Below are 10,948 nucleotides of genomic sequence, written 5' to 3' on the forward strand. Positions count from 1 at the left end.
TTTTAGACTTAAGCACACTTTTAAATCTATCTAAACATGGTTCAGCATTATTATTTTGCATGTTTTTCTTCTAGTTTTTTTTTTTTACATCCTCTTAGGTGAGTGCTTTTTATGTTTATGTTGTGCTTTTTGTTTGTTTTCTTTCTGAAGGTCAGGTCATGGCCGACTGTATCAAAGATTTTGAGAATGCCCACTACACTTTGACATTAATCATTGCCTCCCTGCCTCTAAATGACGTTGAGCAGGGGGTTGGATATAAAATTCAGACTTACGGGCTCTTGACATTTACTTTGGTGCAGTGTGTGCAGTTTACTTCAGCTCAGAGTGCAGGTACTCCTGGAAAATGAGACTCTTTGTGGCGACCATTTCTGTGGCGATACTCTTTGCTGCCCGTGTCCACGGTGATGTCCAGCCCCAGAAAGACTTCGACCTGCAGAGGGTGAGAGCAGAGCTCCTTGTAAACTGTTCCCAGACCAGCACAAAAACCCCCTCTTTGCCTACAGGCCATATGAAATATCTACGATGGAGAAAGTAAATGTCTTTGATTGTAACATAAGGTAGCAGTATTTGTGTATAATTTGAAGATTATTTCTCTAGCCAAGCTTTTGCCATTACGAGCAGGTGTACTTGGTTTTTAATTATCCATACATTTTTCCTCCTTGGTGCTGCTCATTCATTTACACTGCTGAAATGTGATGTTTTGCGCAATGAGCCCTTTTGGTAGAGAACACGCTGTTCCCGTGTGGTGGGGTACAGTTAGGACAGTTAATGAGCAAAAGACAAACAGAGAGGTCAAAGGTCAACCCCACAGCAGGGTTGTGACATAGTGCTGGCAGCTTAGACTTGAATTTGCCTGGCTCATGGTCCGACGCCACAGGACCCTCTTGGAGCCTCAGGGACAAACAGCCTTGGCTCTGATTGTAATACGATTATAAAATGGCACCCGATTGTGTACAGACCACCCCACTGTTGCCTATGCATTCCTATTTGTATTAGTAGTGTACAGTCTTTGTCTTCCAAGTTGTCTTTACACACTGGCTCGGTCTATCATTGCAATGTGAGTTCAGCCTCATTAACTTTGTTCTGTGTACTCGTATAAATTACTCATCTTCCTTTTTGCTTTTTGCTGTTTTCTGTATTCCCTCTTTCCTGCTGTGAGTTACTAGTTCCTCCTGTCTCTTTCATGGCACAAGCGTTCATTTCCTCCTCTCTCCTGTGCTGAGTGTTCAGTCACTTCTGTCTTGTGTAACGTCTGAATGTTCGGCCCCATCTGTTTCATGCTGAGCATTCATCTCTTGCTTGTCTCTCACAATATTCGTGTTTAGCGCCTCTTTTGTTTGTGCTTTGACTGCTTTGCCGCTGTCTCTCCCATAGTATGAATGTTGAGTCTCTCCTCTCCCTATCAAGCTATGGGTGTTCAGTCATTCCTGTCCTTTCTATGGGTGTTCAATCATTCCTGTGTCTCTCTGTGGGTGTTCAGTCACTCCTGTCTCTCTCTATGGGTGTTCAGTCACTCCTGTCTCTCTCTATGGGTGTTCAGTCACTCCTGTCTCTCTCTATGGGTGTTCAGTCACTCCTGTCTCTCTCTATGGGTGTACAGTCACTCCTGTCTCTCTCTATGGGTGTTCAGTCACTCCTGTCTCTCTCAAGCTATGGGCGTTTAGTCACTCCTGTCTCTCTCTATGGGTGTTCAGTCACTCCTGTCTCTCTCTATGGGTGTTCAGTCACTCCTGTGTCTCTCTATGGGTGTTCAGTCACTCCTGTCTCTCTCAAGCTATGGGTGTTCAGTCGCTCCTGTCTCTCGCCACCTCTGTGTGTTCAGTTTTCAGGAAAGTGGTACCGCGTGGGTTTTGCCTACGACTCGCTGAGCTTTGTGCCGTACCGAAACAAGCTGAGAATCAACGTGGGTGTCCTGACACCACTGGCGAATGGGAACGCCAACATGTCCATGTGGTCCCAGAGGTGTGTGTGATAGAGTGGTCTGCTGCAGTGAGCATAACAAACGGCCACAGAACACTGAGCCTACCATACACAGATACTGCAGAAGCCAGTAATTGTTCCCCATCTGTTATCGTAATATACCACACACGGCAGATACCAAGCACATATACATGCATGTTACAGATACTGAACACACAGTACATTCTGCACAGTACAGCAAACAAAACTCTCTTTTTTTTTTTGCAGGTCATCAGGTTGCCGCTGTGATGTTTACGTATATGAGAAGACAGCTGTACCTGGCCAGTTCACATACTTCAGCACTCGTGAGTTTTTGTGCTTTGTCACTGCTCAGATGGAGAGGGTCCGAGGGCTGGGTGGAGACGTGCGATTGGTTTGCGGTGAGGATGTGTTGCTGAGTGTGACTGGAGGATGCTGGGTGAGCACCTAAAGCAGGGCTCAGATGAAGCTCTGCTGGGTTTCAGGGTTATATCTGGCCTTAACAAGGATGAGAGAGTAATGGGCAGATCTGAGTGGTGTTTTCTGCTCCGCAGGTCACAACAGGATGAAGGACATTACAGTGGTGGAAACAAATTACAGCGAATATGCTCTGGTCCTGAAACACAAGAAGATGAATAGAGAGTTCACACAAGTAGCCCTCTATGGTGAGGCTGTGCAGCAATTTATGTAGTGTGTCCCCATGGTAATGTGTAGCGCAGAGGTTAGTGTGCTGAATTCTCTACCTGTCAGATAAATTCCCAGAAGACTGATATAGTACTCCTGTAAAAGGTATTTCACTCTTTTATCTGTAATCATTAAGGGCCTAGATTAAGCCTAGCCCTATAAAAATTTTGTTTTCAATAGAGATCTTCATTGAATTTTCTTTTAGTCTAGGAATAGGCTTAATTCAATGTCTGGGAAAGCGGCCCTAATTGTTTAATATGTTATATTGTTGTATATTGCTGGATGGGTAATAACAGACCGAGTGAAATGTCTGCCTCACATTCTTAACTGCAGGTCGCTCACATAATTTGAGTCTACAGCTTTTGGAAAAGTTCAGAGAATTTTCCTTGAGTCGTGGATTTCCCAAAGACTCCATTTTGACCCCTAAAGTTGTCGGTAAGTGTGGCTGTAATGACAAGGATGCACTTTGGGATTGCAGTGCAATTTTATCATTATGTGTAATTGTGTCCTTTTTCTTTTTTGCTCTGAGAAGATGACTGTCCTCCTGCTGGAAAATAGGTGAGTTGAAAATACCATATCTCAACAAAACAAAGCCTGTTATATCAGGCTGCAGTATATGAAAAGTCCTTCAGATTCTTCATTCATTTTATAATGAACATCTTATCACATTACCCTGAAATTACATTTCATTTGTCATGCACTGTACTGCTTGAACTCTTTCTCCAGCTGCAGGATCTACTTCACAGCAGAACACTATAGCGCTTGCCCTGCTTTACACCCTCCCAGACCATCGATTCTACATGAAGTGCCAAGACAAAGCATCTGGACTTTCTTTATTGCACTGGACTATAAGCCCAAATGCAGCATTCCTGCCCCACACGCTGGCTTACACACTTCAGGGTTGTTGCTGAATAACAAATTGTGTCTGAGTTTGAAACTTATAAATATGGGGTAAAAATCATGTATAAGTGTATGGCTGAATAAATGTGCAGTTCCATTCGTCAGTGCGATGGGACAGTGTGATGTGTGGAGAAAGAGAACTTTGTTTGTGCAAGCTGCACCCCTTCCATGTGGGTAAGCATGTGCGGCTTCCAGCCCAGGACCAGCGGTACGAGGGGGAGGAGGTTCAGAGGGTGTGTTGATTCTGGTCTGGTCAAACAAGGAGGGGAATGGGGTCAATGCCACCCTCACCACCCTGTCATACCATCCCAGAAATGTATGCCCCTCTGCACACAAATACCAAAAAAAATAACATTAAAAAGATCAAATGACATACAGAATTACAGGCAGGTATTGTACTGGTAAGTCATCAAAGCGCTTTGCAAGTGTTCTCAGCACTAATACTCTTTAGACACACAGCTGTCGATTCACTAAACGTGTATGTCCTCTTGAAAAGCACACGCATGCCTTTACTTTACCACCAACTGCTTTTCACGCACACACAACATGTTCTGCTGTGTGCTGTCTCCAGGAATCTTCCAGAATTCTTTCCCCAGTGCCTCCTGCTCTGTAGCATTTTCTCATTTTAGAACAAGAAACGGGTGGGATGGATCTTTGCTCTCAAACATTTTTAGGCGATATTTCTTAACAGTGTTAATATTTATCTTAGTTGGTTTCTTGTTGTTTTTGGCTAGATGGAACACAATCTCTGTTTGGCTTGAAGCAGATAGAAAAAACATCTACAAATGAGCATAGCTACCCATGGACAACATTGACTGCATACCAACCAGACCTGGGTCAAATACTTATTTGTATTGGATTCAAACACTTCTACGCTATACTGATCTTGTCTGGTGTATTGGAACCAATTAAATATTCTTAAAAAGTGCAAACCCCACCTTCTGGTCATATTGGCTGGCTCAATTGCACCAGGCAAGATCAAAACAACACGAAAAAGTATTTGAATCCAAAACAATGCTAACCACGCTCAACAACAGATGCACTGGAAACAATTGCCACAGACAGCCATGGACAATGCTAACCACACTCAACTACAGACACACTGGAGACAATTACCACAGTTAGCCATGGACAATGCTAATCACACTCAACTACAGACACACTGGAGACAATTACCACAGTTAGCCATGAACAATGCTAATCACACTCAACTACAGACACACTGGAGACAATTGCCACAGACAGCCATGGACAATGCTAATCACACTCAACTACAGACCCACTGGAGACAATTACCACAGTTAGCCATGGACAATGCTAACCACACTCAACTACAGACACACTGGAAACAATTACCACAGACAGCCATGGACAATGCTAACCACACTCAACTACAGACACACTGGAAACAATTACCACAGTTAGCCATGGACAATGCTAACCACACAACTACAGACACACAGGAAACAATTACCACAGTTAGCCATGGACAATGCTAACCACACTCAACTACAGACACACTGGAAACAATTACCACAGACAGCCATGGACAATGCTAGCCATGCTCAACTACAGACACACTGGAGACAATTACCACAGATAATTATTACCACTGATATGTTAAAAAAAACTGACCATACTCAAAAACTATAGAGCCACTGAACATATTGTGAAAGCATACAACATTGTTAATGCAAGTGTTGGGGAATGCTGCACTTACTGAACACAGAAAACTGTGACCGCACTGAAAAAAGTTAAGCCACTAAAATGCTGGTACACGTGGCATGTCCTACTCAACTAAAAATGAAAACACACAGATCAATACTACTGTTTCTTCTGCTGACAGCTGTCTGTGATCAGATTGTTTTTTACTGAACCTAAAACTAAAGCTGCAGTCGCAGCTTTTGTCTGACACCCTGTGGTACTATGGACACCCATGCCATCCTGACAGGCTTTGCATAGAGACTAACTGAGCATACACAGCACCTTTAACTAGAGAAACTCCATGTAACAATAACTCAGAATGTACCTGCACATTTCTGAGCCCTACTACCCCCAATCCACAAACGACACAAGCAGTTCAAAAGAAGAAATATTGAAGCTTCATTTAAAGGAAGAGATGGAGAAACAGACAGCTGATCTAGACAATGTGAACCTTGCAGTTTGAGTTATTTCCATGCTTTTGGTGACTCAAAAATGGAGAGAGACGCTTGATCATTGCTTTAGGCACAAGTTCTAAAGATCTCATACCATAGACAATCACTGAGTGGCATGAGAAACTTTTGTATCTCAAATTACTTTGCTCTCTCAAAATCACGAGTCCCCAGAAGCACATGAAATGAAATGTGGCTCTGGAGCTTGGGGCAAGATCTGGGGAAGGAGCAAACAGACAGGGAGCGATAAGGAGGCCTTTGGTCCAATACCGGTGTTTGTGTTTGAGGGACCGAGGGGCAGTGAGAGAACACATGCCCCGGGGGTCAATGTCCTTTGGGGTGGAGGGGCACTTTTGACAGGGACCAATGCGGGGACTCTCAGTCTTCATCGCACACAGCCGGGATGCAGACAGCTGCCTTCGTCCTCCTCCTGGCCCTCGCGGCCCCAGCCTTCGGGGGACCCGTGTCCACCCCGTCCCTCTTCCCCACCCAGGAGAACTTCAACAAGGACAGGGTGAGGAATGCCTTCACGGGTCCTTGCATTGCTCTGTCTGCCTATCTGTCCATCTGTCTGCACCTCCATTGTGTGTTGGTGTGGACTTCTGTGGTTGGTGTGGAAAGCTGCATTTTTTTATATAGTTGTACGGTTTCATGCTCACTGCTCTGCAGAAGTTAGGAATGACTTACGTTAGCGATAAATGATCACCACTTCTTTTTGCATTTTTTTTTTGTACGTAAATTTCAATAGCAATGTGTAGTACAAATGTCAAGGTACGAAAATGTGATGAGCAAGTCACATTAGTGCTATGTAGAAAAGTTTGGCCCATCAGCTCATACGGTTCAGTAAATTTCTACCTGTTTTTAATACCTCTCCTCATCTACTTTCCCTCTTGCTATTTTTCCCTTTCTCTCCCTCATTCCCCCACTCCTTCCTTTCTGCTGGCTTTCTGTCCTCCTTTCTCTGTCTCCCTACTTCTTTAACTCTCACAGTTTATGGGAAAGTGGTATGATGTTGCCACGGCATCCTCCAATCCCAAGGCCGATCATCACGAGGCTGAAGAGTCAATGGGTGCCTGGGAGCTCAAACTAGGAGATAGCAACACAGTCAGCATTACGGTGACTGCCTTCAGGTGATACACACACACACGCACACGCACATATATACACACACCTATTGTTTTCACTCTTTCACAAACATAACTACAATGTTCATGTGTCCTCTGATTGAAATACTCAGTACTAACGTCCATGAACCTTTGTACACGCATAGATCTAGTGTTCATTATTCCTCTCATACACAACACCTGATCCTCATTATCCCTCTGAAACAATCAAATGCAACTATGAAACATAATTTAAATTACACAAAGATTTTTAAAATAAATGATCCAGGTTGTTTCTGATGTTATGTGCTCACAGGCGTGGGGTGTGTAAGGAATTCTCTACAGTTTATGAGCTGACTGAAACACCCGGGAGGATGTTCCATCACACCAGTGAGTTACCATAGAATATTTAGTGAAACAGAGGGAAGGAGGGTGAAGTCATTGTAAAGTCTGTTCTTTGAGAACTGCTGCTGCTTTTTTTAAAGTACTGCAATAATACCTACTGTAATACACTCAGTATGAAAGTCAGGGTAGAACTTACAAACCTTCAGACAAAAGGAATAATGTAAATGCAATGTCACATTTTAAAACAGCTTTCATATACTTCCTGACATCGATTTTGATTAGTCAATAAATAGTGGACCATTCTGTTAATTGACACCGAGCTGAGTCTTATTTTAAGTTCTTATTCTCGTGTTGAAATATGCAATTGGTGAATATTCAGCAGACCTGGCTCAAATACATATTGTTTTGGATTCAAATACTTTTCTACGCTTTACAGATCTTGTCTGCTGTATAGGAACCAATGAAATGCTCTCAAAAAGTGCAAACCCCGCCTTCCGGTCATATTGGCAGGTTCAATTACACCAGGGAAGATCAAAAGAGCACAGAAAAGTAATTTAATCCAAAACAAATACATATTTGATCCAGGTCTGATATACAATTTCTCATCGTTGGTTCAAAACTAACGCGGGATGCTGTAATCTTTTGTGTTAGAGAGGATGATAAACTGCATGCTTTTGTATTATAAGGTATGATATCCAAGGCAGAGGAGTGAACACTAAGTGTGCGACTGTGCGTAATTTTCTCTGTGCAGAGTTTGGGACTGACATTGATGCGTATGTGGTCCACACAAACTATGATGAGTATGCCATCGTAGCCATGTCCAAAGAAAGACAGGGAGACAGCAGGACCATTACGTTTAAGCTTTTTGGTAAGTAAAAAAAAGAAAACTATATGTTTCACTATAGTAAGACACTAATGATGATACCAAGATACACAAACAAGACACATTACTACTTTGAGAGTGTCCCCAGCCATGTTCCTCATTGTAAAACATACAGATATATTATAGATGCTTTCTGTTCACTGGAACATATGTATTTTTTCATATTCAAACAATACAGTGTCAATGCCCATGAAAATATAATATGACATTTGTACTACTATTACACCTGAGAAGCTACTGCATTAAATCAGTAATTACAACATTACACTGCCCTCTCCAGGTCGTGCCATGGAACTTCGCCCAACTCTGATGACTGATTTTAACCAGCTGGTGAAGGAGCAGGGCATCAGCGAAGACTCCATTATCCTCCTCCAAAAGAAAGGTATGGACTTCTATACGGGAAAATATCTATGGTTGTGGGGGCAGCTCAATGATCATTTCTGTCCCTCCCCACAGAGAAATGTACTCCAGGAGAGATATCGCTGGAGCCAGAGTTTCAGGTACATATTTCTGACCCTGTTTGTACTCAGCCCTGACCCTAACTTTGCTCAACTCTGACCTGCCACAATGTAGTTCTTAAGCCCCTGACCCTTATACATATCCACGCACAGAGAATAAGGAGGAGTGTTGTCCTGCCCGCACCCGTTGAGGAAGGCTCAGGAGATGACACGCCCATCTTCCGCACTGCAGGTGAGTGGTTTGTCAAATCGGTGAGTAACATTCACAGAGATAACTTCACTGTGGTGGGGTGGGCGTGGTTTGGGCGTCGGCTGCAGAGAGAGAGTGAGAGGAACGGCTCTCGGATCCTTCGTCACAACTGTCAGGTGGAGGTAATCAGCGCCGATAATTGTCAATTGTTTGATTGCGCTGATTGCCTCTGATTTCAACAGTGAGCCTGGGGTTTTAAAAAGCGGAGACCAAGAGTCTTCGGAAGCAGACGCCGGAGAGACGAATGAAGTGCACAGTGTTAAAAGAAATAAAAAGAAAACCCTGTGTTACGTTGTTTCCGATCGAAAGCCGTGGGCTTTAATAAAGAGCACGGAAGTGCTAAAAAAAACCAAACGGTTGTCTCACATGAGTCTGTTGGAAGGCAGGAGGGGTGGCACTCACTTGCCGCAGTGGTGGCCCGTGTGAGGGAGAGACGTCCAGTTTGAGACGACCGACATTTCGGCCCAAACCACGCCCACCCCACCACATTGACTTATGCAGTTATTTGCAGAGAGACAGAGGTGGGAGTGATTGGCCTTCCCCAGAGAGATAGACAGATTGGACTTCTGGTAGAGTTTGATGTGTGTACATTGACAGATTGGACTTATTGATGTGTGTCTCCCTCTGAACACAGAATCCTGTCAGCTGGCCCCCGACGTGGGCCCCTGTTTCGGGCTGATCCAGCGCTTCCACTACAACTCCACCCTCATGGCCTGCCAACCGTTCACCTTTGGCGGTTGCCTCGGCAACCAGAACAACTTTGTAACCGAGAAGGAATGTCTGCAGAGCTGCCGTACAGAGGGTGAGCGTCTCGGCCAGGGGGGTGGGGGGCTTAGAGTGAGGGGTTGTTTAAGGACTACTAAGCAGCCAGGGGTACACGTTCTGTACACACTCACAGTATCTACGCCTGACATGTGCCCTCTTCTGATATCTGCCCAGCTGTCTGTAGACTGCCCATAGACGTGGGCTCCTGCACCACACACGCTGAGCTGTGGGGCTTCGACTCCGCTGCCGGAAAGTGCGTCTCTTTCAAGTACGGCGGCTGCAAGGGGAACGGCAACAAGTTCTACAGCCAAAAAGAATGCAATGAGTACTGTGGAGTGGTGAAGGATGGTAAGAGGACACAGGCTTGCTTACACAGACACTCACACACACACACACACACACACACACACACGCACTCCTAAACATCACGTCGCACGAAAATTAAGAGTGACACAGAGAAACAAAACGCCCGCTTTTATATTTAAATATATATTTACACAATGGATATAACTGAAAACTGTACCAGCTTGTCTGCGAGGTGTGAAGGCTGTAATTACTGTCTGCTCGTACGTGTGTCTGTGATCGTGTGCATGCATGCGTGATCCCGATCACTTTGGGGTTCTGTCGGTTTTTTTCCTCCCCCCTGTGATTTGTCAACTGCTACTAGATGTTATGTAAGTTACACATCATTGCACAACTTCGGCAGTGGCGTAAAGGGTTAACATTGGGATTGTGTAAAGGAAATGTCTGTTTGTGTTACAGGAGATGAAGAATTGCTCAAGACAAACTGAAGGTGACAGAACAGAAAGCATGTGACAAAGAGCATGCAGTCAAACAGCACAGATCAACGGTAGAGGATATCTTTGATTCAAGATACACCGGTGCTAGTTCAAACAACACATACATTGTCTGACATATGGTCTTCTAGCCATCTGCAGCTTTTAGTCTTTTGTATTTTTGATGTCCCTTCTCTTGGTATGTTGATTAGTGCAATATAGCACTTTTTTCATGAAATGCAAAAGAATGATTGAACATTTGAGGCCATGTTCTGTGATGTTAGTATAAAAGGGAAAGTTGAAAAGGGTATTGTGCTTACTTGCCTCCCTGTGAGTGGTTTCCATGTAAAAAGCTTGCAGACTCAGTATAAAGGAGTGGCTCCACATGCAATCCTACCCTGCCTGGTGGTTCTCTTAATACTGTTCAGCTGGGATTTGATACACAATGACTGGCAGTGACCAGCAGAGAGCAGCGTTGTCATGCTCACGGTCCCACCAACGCACAGCATCCCATCAACACACACACGCACGCACGCACACACACTCACACACACACACATATGTACATGCTCTCGCAAGCACACACACACATACACACACATACGCACACACACAACACACACACATACATGCACACACACACACACACACACACACACACACACACACACAGACACACGCACACACACAGAC

General features: G+C 44.3%; 2 protein-coding genes across 3 annotated transcripts; both read left to right on the forward strand.

Annotated features, from left to right (window-relative positions):
• Positions 1–267: 267 nt before the first annotated feature.
• Positions 268–3,645, forward strand: ptgdsa (prostaglandin D2 synthase a). The gene is made up of 7 exons (XM_035391221.1): positions 268–439; positions 1,823–1,962; positions 2,188–2,264; positions 2,493–2,603; positions 2,956–3,057; positions 3,155–3,180; positions 3,349–3,645. Exons 1-6 carry the CDS (start codon positions 344–346, stop codon positions 3,178–3,180), a joined length of 552 nt encoding a protein of 183 aa, XP_035247112.1. The 5' UTR covers positions 268–343; the 3' UTR covers positions 3,349–3,645.
• Positions 3,646–6,031: 2,386 nt separating this feature from the next.
• ambp (alpha-1-microglobulin/bikunin precursor) lies at positions 6,032–10,651 on the forward strand. 2 transcript variants are annotated; one of them, XM_035391219.1, is made up of 10 exons: positions 6,032–6,189; positions 6,666–6,805; positions 7,095–7,168; positions 7,875–7,991; positions 8,287–8,388; positions 8,463–8,506; positions 8,618–8,696; positions 9,349–9,516; positions 9,654–9,827; positions 10,242–10,651. In XM_035391219.1, exons 1-10 carry the CDS (start codon positions 6,079–6,081, stop codon positions 10,268–10,270), a joined length of 1,038 nt encoding a protein of 345 aa, XP_035247110.1. In that variant the 5' UTR covers positions 6,032–6,078; the 3' UTR covers positions 10,271–10,651. The 2 variants fall into 2 exon arrangements, with proteins under 2 accessions (XP_035247110.1, XP_035247111.1); XM_035391220.1 differs by lacking the exons at positions 9,349–9,516; positions 9,654–9,827; positions 10,242–10,651 and adding an exon at positions 9,192–9,342 and having other exon boundaries at positions 8,618–8,738.
• Positions 10,652–10,948: the final 297 nt, after the last annotated feature.

This window comes from Anguilla anguilla, chromosome 14, assembly GCF_013347855.1.
Source record: "Anguilla anguilla isolate fAngAng1 chromosome 14, fAngAng1.pri, whole genome shotgun sequence".
Classification (NCBI taxonomy): Eukaryota; Metazoa; Chordata; class Actinopteri; order Anguilliformes; family Anguillidae; genus Anguilla; species Anguilla anguilla.

Excerpts from the sequence above, each read along its gene's own strand:
- ptgdsa (XM_035391221.1), top strand. The coding sequence starts at position 344 with ATGAGACTCTTTGTGGCGACCATTTCTGTGGCGATACTCTTTGCTGCC. Across the intron at positions 1,963-2,187 it reads ATGTCCATGTGGTCCCAGAG|GTCATCAGGTTGCCGCTGTG; the intron begins GTGTGTGTGATA and ends TTTTTTTTGCAG. Across the intron at positions 2,604-2,955 it reads CACACAAGTAGCCCTCTATG|GTCGCTCACATAATTTGAGT; the intron begins GTGAGGCTGTGC and ends TCTTAACTGCAG.
- ambp (XM_035391219.1), top strand. The coding sequence starts at position 6,079 with ATGCAGACAGCTGCCTTCGTCCTCCTCCTGGCCCTCGCGGCCCCAGCC. Across the intron at positions 8,389-8,462 it reads TATCCTCCTCCAAAAGAAAG|AGAAATGTACTCCAGGAGAG; the intron begins GTATGGACTTCT and ends CCCTCCCCACAG. Across the intron at positions 9,828-10,241 it reads CTGTGGAGTGGTGAAGGATG|GAGATGAAGAATTGCTCAAG; the intron begins GTAAGAGGACAC and ends TTTGTGTTACAG.